Genomic DNA, 19473 nt, shown 5'->3' with positions numbered 1-19473 from the left:
AATATTTCAAAATTTGGTACCCGCGAGGAAAGTAACACAGAACGCATGGAGAACGTGAATTGTAGAGGACCACGCATCCACGAAAAAACAACAGAGGCTAAAAAATTTAGCCACATCAAAGAGTCGACCCGTATTCAAAAAGGAGACCGTAAGATGTAACACCGTAAACGGGAAACGGGGAGCGGTGTATCATCCAATAAGTCAAATATTGCTCGTGCGATGCGTGTACGCACGCCCAAAATACCAGAAAATTTCGCGCCGCAAGAATTACCCGCTATTCAAGAAACTGCTCCCGAACAGCAATTAATAACTACTGAAAGGTTAATTGCTCCTCCTCCAACAAACAATCAATCAGAATTGGCTATCCGATCTACATCGGCTCCAGCAGCAGCCCTACAACAAGTTCAGCCAAGAGCTACAAAAAGCACCATGATAAGTCCAAAATATTATGGCTACGATAAGGATGATTCATCTGGCGAGTCAACAAACTCTTGTCCCCCAAATTTTGTTCAACCTCGAAGAAAGCAAAGGGCAGGCGATGTTGAGTCAGTACAACCTTCTATAGTACAAACAATTGTGGACACTGCATCGCAAGTTGAACCAATAGAAAATGAGTTCCCCTCGCCTATCATAGGACAGGTATCCCCGACAGATCCTCGCATCCGACCAGCGGGTCACAATTCGTCAAATGATCTCATAATTGATGAGGAAGATTTGTAAAAACTTTGGAAAACTAAAACTCGATATATTGTTATATATGACTAGCTATGATAACCAGTACATATATTGTTGATAACTATTTAACCGGTGAATAAGTATTAATTTTATCCATATTGTTATTAAATTTTTTTTCTACGCAATTTTAATTCTCATTAAAGAGGGAGAAATGTAATACATCATCAATTAATTTAGTGCAGTAAATTTATTATACGATGTACTTATTTTCTTTTAGTGTACTTATTCCTGAAGGGCATGTGTAGAAGTCGATTGTAGTTCATTGTTATTTCATGCGCTAGTCTGTTACCTTAATTCCCGCATCGGGAAACTGTTGTTCATGTTTTTTGTGACTTTTGAGATATCATTTTACTTTCAGTATCACTCTTTTAGTTTTTGCACTTCGCGAACAGTTGCATAATAAACTTATTCTTCGCTAATCGTCTTTACTAGTCAAGTAAACTAGACAAGTTTTTGTCAAACGATTCGCTAAGCGAATTCATTTATAAACTGTGTTAAGCGCACCCGCCGCGCAAGTTAGCAAAGTAGAAACATAATCGTAACTCACGACTCAAGATCAAGTACATAATTTCATTTGTGTACGACAGAAACAACCAAAGAAATAAGAGATAGATCGACCACCTGTCCTTTAATAGACCACTAGAGATAGATTCGGACTGTCAATTTTATGACACATACGGTCTATAAGGAAAAAGTGCACAGCGAGCTTTTTTAAAATTGATATTCGTAATCGAAAACTCAAGAATAATACTCAAGAATTAGGGCGTATAAGTTTAGCACTACTTAGATGCACACTATTGATCTTAAACTAGTAAATGATCATAAAATTTCCCATAAAAGTCCCATAAGTGAGTTCAGAAGTCATTTTTTTGAGTGAGGTAAGTCACGCAATTGACCTAAAAGCAGAAATGACGTCACGAACACAAATTTTAACTGCAAATCAATAGAAGTTAGTGAAAAAGTCAATTCCAAGAAGTCAATTCCAAGAAGTCAGATCGTAAGAATCATCGATGGAGACGAGAAATTAAAAAAACATAGCAGGACAAGTCCTGACGTACAATTCAAAGAATTTTCATTGACTAAACAGAAAAATAGACCTAGAACGGACTATGAATGGATTGGGAAAACAACTTAGGAAAAAACCGATCCAAAAAATTGAAAAAAAAACAGTAAAAATCGAAGTGAAATTGCCGCATGTCAACAAAAAACCACTAGCGAGAAAGCGGATTTTCATTCAAACACAGTTTTCTCACTATACTTTAATTTTAGAGCGAAAAATTTCACGCCGAAAAACCACTCGCTTTTTCGCTCCATTTCCTGTTTCGGCGTGACCAAAATCACTACTCCAATTTGACTTCAAAAATCATGAAAATGTGTGAACAGATCTTAAAAAAAAGACAGCGCCCCAATACAATTCAATTTCTTTGAATTGTAAAAAACCACGATGTCCCCAATAATAGCCGCTATCGCTTCGCTGCTATTAAAAAACAAACATGATCGCAACAGGTGTTGATTAAAAAAATTAACAACACTGTTGTTGTCGCCCTCGAAGTTATCATAACACCTCGGCTTCGCCTCGGAGTTTGATAATGTCTCGGTGGCGATAACAACCGTGTGGTAATATTCATTTTTGCTCAAAAACCAACTAATACCTGACAAAAACAATCAATTTTTCAAAATCAATCTGACTCTCAAGCAAACAAGAGGAAATTTGTTTTTGAACCTATTGTTTTCGGTATCTTCATTTTTAGATATCTTCATTTGGTTTGTAAGTGTGCAATCTACCTTTTTTTATTAAGCAGAGCTGCTTGTGCATGCTCCACTATGTTCTAATTCATTATGATTCATGCTGAATTAAACATTCGATTCGTTCATTCTACTTGAAATTGCAAAAATAATGCGTTGCTTTTGATCACAACCCCCCCCCCCCCCCTAACTGGCTTGAGTATGCTCGAAAAGCATATGGGTGCGCTGGATCTCAGAATGCATCTCCAGTTTTGGAGGCTTCAACTTAATCTCCTAGGCGACGAATGGACCTGGATTATCAAAACAAAACGACTGCTTGTTCACATTTGAATTATAAAAGTTTTCAAACATTGCGCAGTGATATTTGGTAAATTGTCGGGTCTCTCCCATTATACCACCCCCGCTCAAAATTATAGCCCAACCCTGTTATGGTATGTTGACCATGATTGGGGTGGGGGGTGGGGGGGGCTATAGGTTATCTGACCACTAAGCTGGGGAGGGGGGCTGTAATGTGAAAGACCCAAATTGTCTCCCAATATTTCGAAGAAGAGAAAAACATAGCAGCTAATTATATTTCAATCTTTAATTACTAGTTAATTTACATATGTACAGGACTTTTATGTCCTTTAATATGATTGTACGTGGTTTTGCTAGTTGAGTTATAGGACAGGTCATGAAAAGGATTTCAAAGTCCGGTGGGGGGGGGGGGGGGCAATTTCCCTACCTTGATTACATAGTTGAGCACACTAGGGTCGATCGAAAGTCATGTCTTTCCACACCCAATATTGGTCAACCGCTGTCTTTTCATGCTCAGTATCGGCCGAACTACAATAGCTATTAAGAGTTTTTTTCCCCCCCCTTGTTTTTTATGACCCTCAGTTACAAATTATATGTTGTTATATAGCACGTTACTGTGTAAGAAAACAGCACGTGCGCCTGGGGGTCATAAAAGATTTATGCTCACTAAATTTTTTTGGGGGGGGGGGGGCGAAACAGAATAGATCCCGAAAAGCAGTAGTCTAATGTACACTTATGACGCTATGGACGATTTGATGTCTCCATTTAAAACCTCTTTTCGGCTGTCACGCACTTCGGCTAAGATGTCATTCAAGTCCGACTTCTTGTTGTAACCGATAAACGCATTCGCTTTGAAGTAGGCGTCCATTCCTACTTTCTTGAGGTATATCTGATTACGTATTTCCCATAACTGACGAAATAGTTCACGTCTGTTACGCTCTCGTTCGGCCAACAGTTTATCTTTCTGCCAAGTGAAGCAGTCAGCCAAGTCGTCATTCTCGAGGTAATAACGGTCAACCAGGTTGGTTATTTTCTCAATATCGGGAGGGGAGTCCCCGCCCAAACACAGTCGGCTGAAATTACAAAAAAGTTGTTCATTTGCTTAATTTTATCAAAAAGACTTCCTTAATTCAAAAGACTTCCTTAATTTTACGTGACACCCTCTTTCAAAGGGAGCACAACGGTTACTCCTCCACCGAAAAAAAAACATATTGTTTAACCTTTTCAGAGCCCCGCTTAGTGGGTGTATAACTTTTGCGAACCCCTAAATAACAACACATACCTCGTTTCTGGGTGCCATGAAAAAAAAATCGGGCAACGTCATCTTTTAAAAAGGCAGATAAATCCTTGTAATTTAACTCAAGGGCGTAGTACATTTTTGTGGTTGATTTTCTGCAATCAAAATTGGGAAAAATGTGTATTTTTACTGCTTTTTTCTCGACCGCAGACTTCCGAGACGCTTAAACTCTCCCCAGTTATAGAACACGTGTCATTATATAATAAATATGATAGAACGTCCTTGTGGGAAGTTCAAATAATGAGCGCCCACTAAGCTGGGCTTGCGGGCAAACGGAAAATATCTTCTCAAGATCTTACTCGAGCTCCCTGTGCCATTTTTCCCTGGGTGCCACTTTGTCCCTCAGCTTCCTCACAATTCGGGGGGTTCTCCATTTGTTGTCTGTTGTTTGGGCTGCGCCCCCCTCCACAGACCTCGCTGCCCTTGTTTCGACACCTCCTTTTACATTTTTGTCTTTGTTCTGACCCGAAGAGTCACCCACGCCTTTCTTTTTGAACTGTTTATTGAAAACCGATATTTCGGATGGTTTCGATATGTTAAGGAGTACTTAACGAGCCAAAAAAGATACAAAAAATCCAGAATAAACTGAAGTACCGTTTAATTAGTATTACTAAAACAGACGGAGTATTATTATCATCAGAGTTTCAGACAAGCAGATAAATATTGATGAAAATGAATCTATATAGTTGATAGAGTTGGAATTTACTTCTTCAAAAATTAATCAAAAGAGGGTTCAATCACTTTGATAAAAAAAGTCGATTACTTACAACTGGAGCATCATATTTCGTTTTTTTTTTTTAAAAAAAAATCAAAGTAACCTTTCATTTGTGGGCGGCTGCTCTTCATTTTGTTTACAAATGAGATCTCGTGAGCAATGAATATTATAATAAATGTATCCATGCAAACGAAACTGCTATAGTAACGAAAATGCGCAAATAAGATACCAAACCAACCATATGTCGACTTGAAAACTGTAACAAAATGAAACAATGAACAGCTACAACTGAACAGACAGAAACTCAATATCAAGATGACATTAATGGTGACGATTGGAATGAAGCTTAGAAAAAAATAGTTGAAAAGGAAAAAAATTGGAAAACGATACCTGTTTTAAGTAAATAAGCGTTAATATAAACCACCAGTCACATCACTTATTGAAAAGTGAAAACATTCCGAGTTTCATTTTAACAGAAAATTCTTAGATTAGCAACCACAGAAGTTTACTATTATAAAACTTAGTTACGGTAAAAGTTGTGCCATAGCGTACCCAACGATATCAAAAAGTGTTCCGCAACCGTTTAAATCCACAAATTGAGTGGAATTATTTTTTTCGGGATAAATTTTTGCTCAGTTGGGAACTTTCGCAAAAACCATAGTTTACAGTATTCAAAATCCCAATTAAGAACTTGCTGAAATTGTAACAACAGAAGTTGCGCTAAGAATGCATGATTGATATCCTACGGGACTAATCTCCTTTTATGATTTTATTGATGAAACTTTTGAACAAACAAACTCCTCAAATAGGGTTTTTCCCATTTTAGACAAAGCTTGACCTTAGTTACTCAGCACAAGTTTTTCAATTGTTTCGCAGGTAGAAATATTGATTGGGAGGCAACTTATTCATGAATTTAGATCAATTCAATGGAAAACAGTCATTGGTTCAAATAATTGCAAACATAACGCAGATGTATATGTAAAGAAAACAATAAATGAGAGGTTGACACAATGAACATAGATTAAATTTAACAATTAAATATAAACCGACTAACGCCGGAAAAATTGCTCCAATGGCAAGCGGAGTGTAAATTTTTTTATGGATGCAAAAAATCAGACAAAGGTTGGATTCGGACCCCAACCTCCTGAGTCCGATTCCTCACCTCAAGAAGAAATGAGTGAAAAGTGAATTGCGAAGTCAAAGAATATTTTAGAAGAAAATCACAAAAACGGTCAAGCAAAAATTTTGCCTAAAAATGACACACATGTTCATAATAATTGCTTCTCACTTGATAGCAATTGAAAACATGAAACAAAAAGGTTACTTACCTTAAAAAAGTTTTCTGACGCCCATATTATATTGCATCAGTAAGACAAATATAGTTCAAAAAATATAGTTAAAACTTGTAGTTAAGGGGTTGTTTACCTTTCAATACAAAAGATATGGAAATTCGGTCAATCGGGTCTCTCGGAAAAGAGTTAGCAACATTAAGTCGACAAATTAGTTGGAAATATAGGTAGGTTTGAGAAGAAAGTAATGTATAGCCAGCAAGACAAAATAAAGGCAAGTAAAATAAAGGCAAGTAAAATAAAGCCAACTAAACGTCCGAAGAATTGCTCTTGAACGACTAGTGGGAGCTCTAATCAATTGCAGCCTGCTTCAGTCGGGGGGGGGGAGCCTAAATGGGACTAAGAAGTTCTATAGTGGGCTTCAAATCACCACATTAGAGGTTAACATATACCACTATTAAGATTAAAAGTAAAAAATGACACCAGTTTCGGCGCACTTTTCATTTGACTTTTTGTATTAAATTGCCGCCAATTGAGTTCAGCTGCTTGAAATTGTGATTGGAAGGGAATTTTAGATCACGCGAAATGCAAAAAGTCACGGGCGTAAAAGTCACTCGAAAAGTCAAAATTGTCAAGCAAAAATGTTGCATAAAAAGACACACACGTTTACAATAATTGCTATGAACTACGATCAAGAGCAATTAAAAAAGTTCAAGCAGATCTTTCACAACAAAAAATTCTTCAAAACACTTATTATTTTGTCATGATATATATCAGCGATGCAACCAAGAAAAGTTTCACTCTTAAAATTTAGTTTTCAGCTAAAAATTGTAACCGGTATATAACGCTGCAAGGTGTTATTCAAATAAACAAAAAAAATGAGCGATTTCTACAAATTGAACTCTTTCCTTTTCCTTCGTTAAATTTATTATCTCTTAAACTACGTGTGGGTAGTTGCTTCTAAAACTACCCTTACTTGTGGAAATTCCTTATATGTAGTTAAAAACACCCCACAACCAAAACCCAAAACTTACAGCACTTACTTATGGTCATCATTCATTTGCAAAATTAAACCACAGTTGAACTTTAGATTTAGCTGAACTATGGTTATTACGTGGTCCAAAGTTTTATTTTAAAAGACTGAATCCTATGAGTTCCCTGATTAATCTAAATATAACTCTGCTCAAATGGTTTCATGCAAACCTGGAACAGACATTTAAAGATATGTTTTCTGCAACTGTAATCATTATTCATGGTCTGCTTCAAGGAGCCTTTACAGGGTCTCTAATTTTTTTCATACGCAAAACATTGATTCAGTAGAAAAGTTGACCACGTCTGTAGTTGATACAAAATTTGTTTGCATCAAGTCATATACGGCTATCTCAACCAAAAATTTTAAACATACCCGGCAGATTGCCGGAAAATAGCCGCCGTTGATTACAATAAGCATGATTGGGATTGAACGAATAGAATATATTGAAAAAAAAAAGATTTTTGTACAAAAATATTTTTTAAGTCCGATTTATTTTGATGGCATTTTGTAGTTGAACATATTTCTGTTTCTTAGAGAGAGGCTACAGGGGCTACTATCAACACCAATAAGCATAAGAGATGGTAACTAAGACTTATAGGAACGACGTTCAAATAGCGGGCATCTAAAATTGGGCTTTATGGGTTTATCCAGTTTCTATTTCTGACTTCAATTTTTTATACCGAATCTTTTCATTTTGAATTGCTTTGCTTAGCAACTGATGTTCAAATTCACTTTTAGCAGAATGAGAGAAGAGAGAAACTTGCCTAGAGAAGTCAAAAAGATTTCACGCAAAATGTCGAAAAAGCGGCAAAGTGGTAAAGCGAAAAAAAGTTTTACGAAGTAAAAAAAACATAGCAGGACAAGTCCTGACGTACAATTCAAAGAATTTTCATTGACTTAACGAACAACCAGACCTAGAACAGACAATGAGTGAATTGGGAAAACCATTTCTAAAAAAATCAGATAAAAAAAACAAAAAAAAACAAAGAAAATCAATGTCAAAATGCTGCTAGTGAGAACAAAAAACCACTAGTAAGATATGTAATTTTGATTCTAACAAAAAACTAGGTCCAGAATGAGCTCTAAATGGATTGGGAAAACTATTTAGAAAAAAATCCGATTCAAAAAATCGAAAAAACAGTAAAAATAAGAGTGAAATTGCCGCATGTGAACAAAAAACCACTACCGAGAAACCGAATTTTTGTTCAAACACCGTTTTCTCACTCTACTTTAAAATTAGAGCAAAAAAAATTCACGCCGCAAAACCACTCGCTTTTTCGCTCCATTTCCTGTTTCGGCGTGACCAAAATCACCACTCCAATTTGACTTCAAAAATCATGAAAATGTGTGAACAGATCTTAAAAGAAAAAGACAGCGCCCCAATACAATTCAAATTCTTTGAATTGTAAAAAATACAAGCGCAATAATAGCCGGCTGAGAAGATGAGGGCGGCTATTAAACACACTTCAAACAAAAATGAAACATACAAAGAAAAAGTTTAACTTTGTTACCTGAATAGAAAAGGTAATTGGTTATTAACCAATCAATTATGAAGTCATTTTTTAAAAAACTAAAGAGATCCTATAGATTTTCAGGAAATTTTCTTTTTAAAAACTTTTCGTGATATTGCACTTGCCTTTTGCAGCTTTTTTCTTATAAAAGAGTTTACAACGTTAGATTGATAATTTAATTGAAAGTATAGGTATGAAAATATAGGTATTTTTGAGAAAAAAGTAAGTTTAAGCGAGAGATATTCCCATTTAGTCAAAATAACTTGTAGTATATTTTCCACAGAGACAAAAACGTGTCATGATGTGTATCAACAATAAAACTGAAAAAAATTTCAAAAATTCTTCAGCTAAAATTTGTAAACCGTAGAAAAAAGACTTATGATAGAATAATTTTCAAATCAGTTATATTTAACACTACGTAAAGGTAAACCATGTTATTTTTCAAATTAAAGGATAGGTGAGATGTTTTGAGTTGATTATTTTTTTCTTTTCGTGAAATTCGTTAATTTTAACTAGTTCCTGAGAGTTTCTAAAACTGCCCTAACATGGGGAAGGCGGAATTTCGGTATAGGAAATTAAACCCACGGCAATAGCCCAAATAGCTGCTGAAATTATCTTCTGACTATCGGTGATAGACAAGGTGATTGTGGTGGCAAAATCTAACGTTTATTGTTATTATTCTCATTACTCTCACTGAATTCCTCAACCGAAACCAGATGATTTTTCTGCAAGACGTTGTAAGACTATCGCGAAAAATGGTTTATTTTTAGTTGTTGATAGAACCAACTCAAAATAGTTAGCATCAAAAAGTGAGCACTCAATCATTTTCTTAAAAAGCGCAGACCCCATGACGAATTTTATTTATATTAAAAATCTGAAAAGCATAATGCCATTTCTAATTTGTGGCATCAGATTTTTTATTGTTATTCTTCATTTGAGAACTCAAATTGCAGTCCATCTTGTGGTTCCAATGAAATTTAGCATTCTGCGGCCTTTAATTTTTTTTAAAAAAGATTGAATGCTATGATTTTTCTCATGAATCCATAAATATGTTCAGTCGTTTCACGCAAACCAAGAACAGTCATAAAAAATTTGTTTTCTGCAACTGTCATCATTAATTATGCCTCCAATTTTTCAATAAGAAAATTTTCGTTTGAACGGTAAAAGTGACGGTACAAATGTTGTTTGCTGCTAATCAGAAAAACATATTTTAAGCAAAAATTTGAACAAATCTGAAAAACATGAAAAAATCTTGAATATTGAAAAACCAGATTAAATTTATCATTCAAGAAGCAATCATGAAGTGAATTCTTTCACGTATAAAGAAAAGCTTTCAAATTTACAGAAGTGGTGAGGATATCTTGACCTAAAATCGATAAGATCCTTGTTTTTTATTTGAACAAACGTTTGAAAACTGTATGTTTTCGTCAATTGGTTCGATTTACACCAGCAAATTCTTTCAAAGATATGAAACCTTAGTGCTCTTGACTTTTGCTGCTATTTTAAGCAAAAAAATAAGTGCAACTTCAGTTGGACAAAGATTCTTTGGGAATAGAGGTACTTTTGAGAGAAAAATAAGGAAAAGAATGAAAAGTTCACATAGAGATAAAATTGTTTCAAACAAATCATTTTATAACAAAATTATTTCGGACAAAGTTTTGTATATCTCAGCGACACAGCTGTGAAAATGTTCACAATTTTTTAAGCGTTCAGCAAATTTCTTGAACTACACAGGTCAAAATTAGACGGAATAGCATTAGGAGAGGTCAAGTAAACTGAAAGGCTCTATGAGAACTGAATTCCCTGCGGCCGTTACTTGTTTATCCCATGAGTGTAGACGGAAAATTAGTCAAGCGAAAAATTGCATAAAATAGGCCACTGCACTTATATAATTGCTACAAACTTCGTTTGAGATCAATTAATCAATGCAAAAAGATGCATGCATGCGTTCCCTGGTTTAAGATCGGATGTTGTTCTGAAGTCTGATTCATGGTAAATATTGACTTTAATTACATAGTCGAGTACCCTAGATGAAGCCGATTAAAACTATCTCCATATGCCGTGGTCTGTACGAAAATTCTTCCTAACTTGGTTCTGATCCCTCAACCTGACAATACAGAATCCGGAAGTTTACCTACAGCGCATCCAAGACTGGAAAAGTTCCCAGATAATAGTCGAGGTTGGTCTTTTTTAAATGTCGCAGCTCGACATCCTATTTTCTTTTTTGTGATATAGCCTTCTTCAGGCCAGTTTGCATGTTTTTGGGTCATTTGATGGCTATTATTTCAGCCTTTTTTAAATTTTAATTAGAAATATTTGTTCTTTTAGGCTTTGTTACGCTGTTTTCCGAATTCTAACTTTGCAATGAATTTAATGTCAACTTTTGAATTTATTATCAACTTATTTTTATTTCTAGGCAGGAAAAGGAAAGAAAGAAATGGGTCCATCCCTGATCACTTCGCTCTGTTTCATCATCAGTTGAAAATAAGTAGCTGTCTTGGGCTGTGGAACCGAACTCGATCTCACTCTGCAGACCAGACACAGACCCCCCTCCCCCTTCCTCCCCATCGTTGTCCTCTTCGACAGTCAAAAGTGCCTCGTTGGGCTGCTTAGTGGCATGCAATGCGGCCGCATCAACATCAAATGACGCGAGGCTATCTTCGTTGTCTTCTGTGTTGTTGTTTATGTACGTCAAATGAGAGCTATTTTTGTTGTACAAGAATTGGTCATTACAAGCGTCGATCGGTATTGAAACAAACCTACTTTTCCTACTTTTTAAGGCAGTTGCCCTCGACTTACAGCCCTATTAAATGGATTTAAGTAAGTTAGTAATTTTAGTTTACTTTTACAATGTATTAAGATACAAAAGTGGAAACCAGCTTCAAAATTGGGTGATTTTGCTCCAAAATTCGGTACCGGCAGACGCTTTTCTTGATGATTAATACTTTTCATGATAAAGACCTTATTATTGATATTTTTTTCCAAAAATAAATCTTACAAAGTGTGACATCAACAGAAATTTATGAGACGGAGCCGGATAAAATCAATTTTGCTAGAGATTATCTTGAATAATAGATTTTGAGAACAATTAAACAAGAAACTCTTTTTCACGTTTTTAGCAATTGCCCAGTGCTTAATTTAGGGGCTTAGTGCTAGAGCTGAACGGGTGCAGCGCCCAATAAGAGAAAATCAGAGTTGAATGGTTAAGTTGAGGGGGGATTGCGACCTCGGACAGACCTTCGTTACCTTAATGAGTAATTATTTTTTTAAACAAAAGAATTCAAATTCAGATCTAAGTCTCAATTTATTGCATCATGCACTATGCCCGTTCAACTCTACCTGCGTCCTGCAATATAGACAAATAGTTCTTTGTCCGATTCTTCATAAGTCAATTAACTACTTAATATGACATTTTTCAAATAATATTTTTCGTGACAGCCTAATTTTTATGGATTAAAGAGTTCTCATTTACGTTCTGTCACGTCCTGAAAAATATTTTTTATATTATTTTTTGCCGACAATTAAGTGCTCGATTTTTGAGAAATATAAAAGTGTAATCAGTGGCCTGATTATTACGAAGAAATTATTACCTTACCGTTTGTACTTTGTTGCCAGTTTAATCACCCTAGTCCAGACCTAGACTTATGAAAAGATCAAATAGACTTAAAATTTGTAAAGCTTGTCATTGCTATTGAAGTCAAATGTAACTCAGACTCCCAGATATCCGAAAAGATAAATATACTTATGATTTGATTCTGCTGGTCATGATTCTGGAAACCTTTCTGGCCTCAAAATACGAATATCAGCGAAACAAAAATTAACCAGCATTGTTTCATTGTGCACTCAGGATAACGACCGCGATCCAAGACAGGTATTGGCCAGACTGAACAGATCAATGTATGTAGTGACCAGAACATACAAACCAATAATTTGGTATTGGCCAGACTGAAGGTGCGGATAAAAGTTATTTCGAGACAATTGAGTTGGTTCGTACCGGGCCTCTTGCCGCGACCCAAGTTGGTTTGGCCAATACCTGTCACAGGTTGAGGACTTCATCCTGTGCAGTAACAAATTAGTTTTAACACTGGAATGCTTTTCTGGTGAAGCTTCTTAGCGTAATGGGCAAATTGAGAATCCTCTAATTTCGTTGGTGGGTTTTTTTAAATTGCACAGCGTATAAAAGCGTAAACCGTTTGTCAAATCTTTTATAATTGTTAAAATCGGTCTTCTCAACAGTTTCAGTTCAAAAGTTATTCCTGAGAAAACAGTTCAAATGGTGAAAAACCTCTGCTCTACACCAACTTATTCAGGCGCCGAAGACTCCCAAAAACGCTCCTGCGCCAGAATTTTAAATTGCAGAAAACGTTCAAAAGACTTCCAAAGAATTTTGTCAATTTTGAGAGCGATCTGCAATTTGCACTCATGTCAAATTACAGCAAAATCGGCAGATTGCCAGAAAATAGCCGCCATTGATTCCTATAAACCCGACTCAGACCGAAAGAAAGGAATTAAAAAACTTAGCAGGACAAGTTATGACGTACAATTCAAAGAATTTTCATTGACTAAACAAAAACTACACCTAGAACGGACTATGAGTGAATTGGGAAAACCATTTCTAAAAAAAAATCAGAAGAAAAATAAATAAAAAACAGAAAATCAATGCAGAAATGCCGCATGTGCACAAAAAACCATTGCCGAGAAATGGAAATTAGGTTCAAACAAAACACTAGGTCTAGAATGAACAATGAATGGATTGGGAAAACCAATTAAAAAAACATAGCCGACAGATTGCCGGAAAATAGCCGCGATAGACGCTTGTGGCCTTCAATGAAATGAAACAACTAGAGACATGAGATAGACAGATCGACCACCACTCTTTTAATAGACCCCTAGACTTTTTGGGTTAGATTCGAACTGTATGACACATACGGTCTACAAAGAAAAAACACTAATAGAGCTTTTTCAAAAATGATATTCGAAATCAAAAACTCAAGACTAATGCTCAAGAATTAGGGCATATAAGTTTGGCACTACTTGGATGCACACTTTTGATCTGTAAATAGTAAATGTTCATAAAATTTCATAAAAATTCCATAAGTGAGCTCAGAAGTCATTTTTTAAGTGAGGTAAAACGAGCAAATGAACTAAAAGCGGAAATGACGCCACGCACTCAAATTTTAACTGCAAAGCAGTAGAAGTCACTGAAGTAATTGAAAAAGTCAATTCCAAGAAGTCAGGTGGTAAGAATTATTGACGGAGACGACGAATTAAAAAGCATACCCTGTAGAATACCATACCAGGGGTGTGGGGTAGGTGCTGGTGGGGGGGGGGGAAGGTAGGTGGTGGCAGGTAGGTGCTGGTGGGGGGTGTAGGTAGGTGGGGTGGGGGGTAGGTACGTTGCGGGGGGGGGGGTAGGTACGTTGCGGGGGGCGGGGTAGGTAAGTAGAGGGGTGGGGGGGAGGGGTACGTGGGGGAGGGGTACGTGGGGGAGGGGTACGTGGGGGAGTGTAGTTTTTTTGGGGGCGGGTTTGGTAGTTAAGCGGGATCAATTTTTCCCAAATTGACCTCTTCACCTTAAATTGCAGACTGTTACCAATTGCTATACATTACAAAGTATGCTATTGTTAAAGTGTTCGAAAACAGAAGTCAACAATCAAAAACGGAGGTAAAAGATCGAATAGAAAGAAGTCAAAATTCAAGTCATGAACAAACTTGCTTTCTGCTAAAAAAACCTGTAGAATCTCAATACTCCTTTTCGAGTCGTAAAAACCACGATGTCCCCATTAATAGCCGCTATCGCTTCGCGGCTATTAAAAATCCTATCCAAAAATTCAAAAAAAACAGTAAAAAATCAAAGCGAAATTGCCGCATGTGAATAAAAGACCACTACCGAGACCACAAACTCCGTATTGTTACTCTACTTTAAAATTAGAGCGAAAAAATTTCACGCCGCAAAATCACTCGCTTTTTTGCTCTACTTCCTGTTTCGGCGTGACCAAAATCAGTACTCCAGTTTGACTTAAAAAATTTTTAAAATGTGTGAACAGATCTTAAAAAAACATAGCATGAAGAATTTCGGAAACGACTCGAAGAAAACAATTGCCCATATTTATGACTAAACAACTATAACAACTATTGTGAACCCTGCAACCCCAAAAGTGCCATAAAACTTTAAGGAAGAACAGAAATGGCATTCAAAGTCAAATTGAACAAAAAACTTGGAATAATTAGTGAGTTTTTTTAATAGTACAAGGAAATATAAAGCCGAGTAAAATTTCTTTGCAATCAGAGCAATGACAAACTCCGAAAACAACGGGCAAGTCATAATAGGCTAAGAAACTTTAGGAAAAAAAAGAAAAAGTGCAAAAAAATAAGAAAAATAGTTAAAATTTTCTCAATTGTTCAGTCAAGTTTCCTAAGAAAACAAAGATTTATAACAATTAAACTTTAGTCAATTGGTATTTGATTATTCCTTAAGTAACAAGCTTCTTTTCAAATCCCACTTAAAGCATTAAAACAAAAAAAACAGGCAAAAGATCATTAAATTTCGTCCAAAAATCAGCAAAACTGATCAAAAACCTCAAATTAGCTTTAAAATCAAATTAATTAGTTGAAACTTTTAATTCCTATCAAAGCAAGCCTAAAACTAATACAGTATCATAATCAAACCTCATAACCATCAAAGCAAAAAAAAAACTGCTTTTAAAAGCCGTATTTGAACAAAAAAAGTTTGCTAGATTAGAGAAAATTTTTTCACACATCAATTTCTCGCTATCTCAAAAACAGTGGTATGAACAAAAACCACTCTCTTTTCGCTCCATTCGTCATTTTTGTTCAGCACCCAAAATCACTACAAATTTTTTCATACGTTTCTTTTTCCTCTTCAACAATTACTCCAATAAAATTGATTAAATAAAGGACTTCTCCAATACTCTTCTTCGAGTCGTAAAAAACACAGCCTCCCAATACAATTCAAATCCTTTGAATTGTAAAAAAATAGGATCGTTATAATAGCCGCCTGGAATTGCGGACGCGGCTATTAACAAAAAACCACTACCGAGAAAACACCGTATTCTTACTCTTCTTTAAAATTAGAGCAAAAATATTTCACGCCGCAACACCACTGTCTTTTTAGCTCCACTTCCTGTTTCGTCGTGACCAAAATCACTACTCCAATTTGACTTAAAATATGTGTGAACTGATCTTAAAAAAACATAGCCGGAAGAATTCCGGAAACGACTCGAAGGAGAAAATAGCCCATACTTATGACTAAACAACTACAACAACCATTGTGAACCCTGAACCTCCACAAAAGCCATAAAAAATTTGAGGAAAAATCGAAACAGCATTAAAAACAAAAAAACAAATTGAAAAAAAAAAACTAGAAAAACTTAATGACTTTTTTCATAGAACAAGGAAACATTAAGCCGAATAAAGTTCCCTTGTAATTAGAGCAATGAAAAGCTGGCAAATCAATGGGCAAGTCATAATAGGCTAAGAAACTTGTCTAAGGTTAAAAAAAGGAAAACTGCAACAAAAAGAAAAGTGGTTTAAAATTTCTCAATTTTTCTGTCAATTTTCCTAAGAACAGAAAGATTTAAACCAAGAAAACCTTAGCCAATTGGTATCTGAATATTCTTTAAGTAACAAGCTTCTATTCAAAATCCACTTAGAGCATTAAAACAAAAAGACAGGCAAAAAATCATTAAATTGGGTCTAAAAATCAACAAAACTGATCAAAAACATCCAAATTAGCATTAAACTCAAATTAACTACTTGAAAACTTCAATTCCTATCAAAACAAGATTAAAACTAATACAATATCATAGTCCAACCTCATAACCATCAAACCATCTGCTTTCAAAAGCCGTATGTGAACAAAAAAAGCTTGCTAGACTAGATAAAATTTTTTCACACATCAATTTCTCGCTCTCTCAAAAACAGTGGTATGAAAAAAAACCACTCTCTTTTCGCTCCACTCGTCACTTTTGTTCAGCACCAAAATCACTACAAATTTCTCCACACGTTTCATTTTTCTCTTCAAAATTTACTCCAAAAAATTGATTAAAAAAGGACTTCTCCAATACTCCTCTTCGAGTCGTAAGAAAAAGACAGCGCCCCAAAACAATTCAAATTCATTGAATTGTAAAAAGTGATAGCCAAAAGTTGAAGAGTAGAAACTGACGGCAATTACACTGAACTAGAAGGACATTGAGTTCAACTGTTACATTCTAGACTGAGCTTAGTCATTGACTTCGACATCCTGTTTTGAAAACGATTCAAAAAGGACGCCCTCCGCCAAATCACCACTTCCATCCATAAAAATAAAAAACCATAACGCCTATTCTTTTTTAAGGGCAAAATATTATGATTGGACTTCGTCTTTATGCACACTCCTGTTTATTAATGGGCTTGCATCAATGGCAAAAACGCATGATGCCTTAGAATTATAAGAAAAAAAGTTCAAGTAGCGGGCATATAAAATTGGGCTTTTTTTGTTTATCCAGTTTATATTTTTTTTCGTTTTCCGATACTGATTCTGCTCACATTTTATTGCTTTGCTTAGCAACTACTGTTTAGCAGCACTTTGAGAACAATGAGCGAAGAATGAAACTGGCCTAGAGATTTCAAAAAGATTTAATGCAAAATTTGGAACAAGCCGGAAACAGTTTTTTTGACGAACTAAAAAAACATAACAAGACAAGTTCTGAAACATTTCAGAGAATCTTTTATTGACTTAACAAAAAAACAAAACCTGGAATGGATTATAAATGGATTGGTAAAAAGCATTCAGAAAAAACAACAGATAAAAAAGAAATAATTGAATCAATTTTAAGATGTTACTTGAGAACAGAAAACCGCTAGCAAGAAAGCGAATAGAAGACTTAGAATGGACCATGAATATATTGAGAAAACAAGTTCCAAAAGCAGCGAAAAAATTAAAAAAAAACTGTATCAATCAGAGCCAAATCGCCGCATGTGAACAAAAGATAACAATAGAGAAAGCGAGTTTTTGTTCAAACACCATTACCCACTCTATTTCAAAATTACAGCAAAAAAAAATACCTAGCCGTAAAATCACTTGCTTTTTTGTTCCACTTCCTGTTTCGGCGTGACCATAATCATCACTTCAATTTGACTTCAATTGTCATGAAAATATGTGAACAGATCCTTAAAAAAGACAGCACTCCAATGCAATTCAAATTCTTTTCATTGTATGAAAATAAGAGCGCTATGATAGCCGGCTGAGAAGATGAGGTTGGCTATTAAAAAAATTTTGCTCTGGAATACTGCTTTGTTTGTCGTGGCATCGCTATTTTTTTTAGCTCGAGGTCTTTGCGCTCCATTTGAGATAATCAGCACTTTTGAATTTTTCAAACATAGTCTTTATTGGAAACGTTTCAATTTCTTATGTTTTCGCAAAAATGAAAAAAAAAACATATCCGGCAGGTTGTCGGCAAATGGCTGCCGTTGATTTCCATAACCAAAATTGGGATTGAAAGAATTTAAAAAACTGAAGAACAAATGATTTTTGTACAAACAATTTTAAAGTGCGAACTATATTGATGTCATTTTAGAGCTGGGTGTACCCCTGTTTCTTAGTGAGACCAAACAAAGTTTAATATCAATACCAATAAACATTAGAGATGGTACTAAGAACAAAGTTTGAGTAACGGGCATCTAACATTTGACTTTCTGGGTTTGTACCGTTTTCTATTTCTGATTCCGTTTTTTTTTATACTGACTATTTTGAATTGTTTTGCTGAGCAACTGCTGTCTAAAAACACTTTTAGCAGAAAGAAAGAGGAGTTAAAGTAGCCTAAAGATGTCAAAAATATTTCACGCAAATTGTTGAACAAGCTGTGAACTAAGGCAAAGCAAAAAAATTTTATTCGATGGAGTAAATAAAACTGGGAGCGCTTTAATAGCCGGCTGAGAAACTGAGGCGGCTATTAAAAAATGTGTCGAATTGATGAGGTACTATCAATATTATATACGGTAATCAAAACTTCGTAAATTTGTTCTTAACGGCAGTAACACCAATGGGTCACATGAAAAATAGGTCAAGCGAAAAATCCCTTAAAAAAGACGACTAATATAGCCACTTCGTTTCAGAGCAAATAATATGGATCCGTTGTAAGATGAACATAAAGCAACTATACTCTGACAAACTGTGCACGTTCAATTACACTTTTAGTAGCAAACTCTTTCCAATCAAGCTAGTGGCCCAAATTCTGATGGAGAAACACTTTAGATAACGCAGAAGTCAAAAAAGTCAAAAAATCACACGTCAAAATATCCACAGGAAAGAGGAAAAATGATCTAAAACAAAAGAGTCCAGTGACAATTTTGATTTAAAAATATAGACACACGACTGCAATAATTGCTTCAAACGTCTTTCGATAGCCACAATTAATACTAAAGCGTTATTGCAAGCTATCAAAAAACTGTTCAATCCTCGATGATGGAGTTTTAAGCTAACCCCAATGAGCGTATCTACGTATGTATATCTCTGCTTGAAGCTAGTCATTCCTTCCTCCATCAGTTCTTGGTTTTCCACTATCTCCTTCAACACTATTGGCTTCAACTGTCCGTGGCGATAGAAGGCGAAGTTATCTTTGATAAAAGAGAGACACTCGTGTGCAAGTTGATCCAGCTCCTCCTTGTCAATATCGTTGTTTAATCCACCACAGATCACGCCGCCATTTCCACCAATTCCATCTTCTGTCGACATTCGCTCTCCATTAACAGAAGCAAAAACTTTTATCAACAGTCTATAATAATGTTAGCCAGAAATACTTAGTTAAAGTTCTAATTAATTTTGAGAATCAACTGAGAAATTTTAAGTC

General features: G+C 35.5%; 1 protein-coding gene across 1 annotated transcript; it reads right to left on the bottom strand.

The window, feature by feature from the left end:
* Nucleotides 1-3196: 3196 nt before the first annotated feature.
* LOC142357708 (uncharacterized) lies at nucleotides 3197-19400 on the bottom strand. The gene is made up of 5 exons (XM_075409259.1): nucleotides 19107-19400; nucleotides 12096-12108; nucleotides 11077-11293; nucleotides 4375-4539; nucleotides 3197-3851 (listed from the first exon to the last, which is right to left on the bottom strand). Exons 1-5 carry the CDS (start codon nucleotides 19356-19358, stop codon nucleotides 3512-3514), a joined length of 987 nt encoding a protein of 328 aa, XP_075265374.1. The 5' UTR covers nucleotides 19359-19400; the 3' UTR covers nucleotides 3197-3511.
* Between the last annotated feature and the right edge of the window lie 73 nt (nucleotides 19401-19473).

Source organism: Convolutriloba macropyga, unplaced genomic scaffold (assembly GCF_964194025.1).
Source record: "Convolutriloba macropyga unplaced genomic scaffold, txConMacr16.3 SCAFFOLD_4239, whole genome shotgun sequence".
In the NCBI taxonomy this organism is placed as follows: Eukaryota; Metazoa; Xenacoelomorpha; order Acoela; family Convolutidae; genus Convolutriloba; species Convolutriloba macropyga.
Note: the sequence above shows the minus strand (reverse complement) of the source record. Positions and strands in the feature narration are given on the sequence as shown.

Bases quoted from the DNA above. Each gene is read 5' to 3' on its own strand.
- LOC142357708 (XM_075409259.1), bottom strand. From the start codon at position 19,358: ATGTCGACAGAAGATGGAATTGGTGGAAATGGCGGCGTGATCTGTGGT. The intron at 4,540-11,076 runs TCAGGGATGGAC...TGACTCTTCGGG, and splicing joins GATGAAACAGAGCGAAGTGA to TCAGAACAAAGACAAAAATG. The intron at 3,852-4,374 runs GTAAGATCTTGA...TTGTAATTTCAG, and splicing joins AAATGGCACAGGGAGCTCGA to CCGACTGTGTTTGGGCGGGG.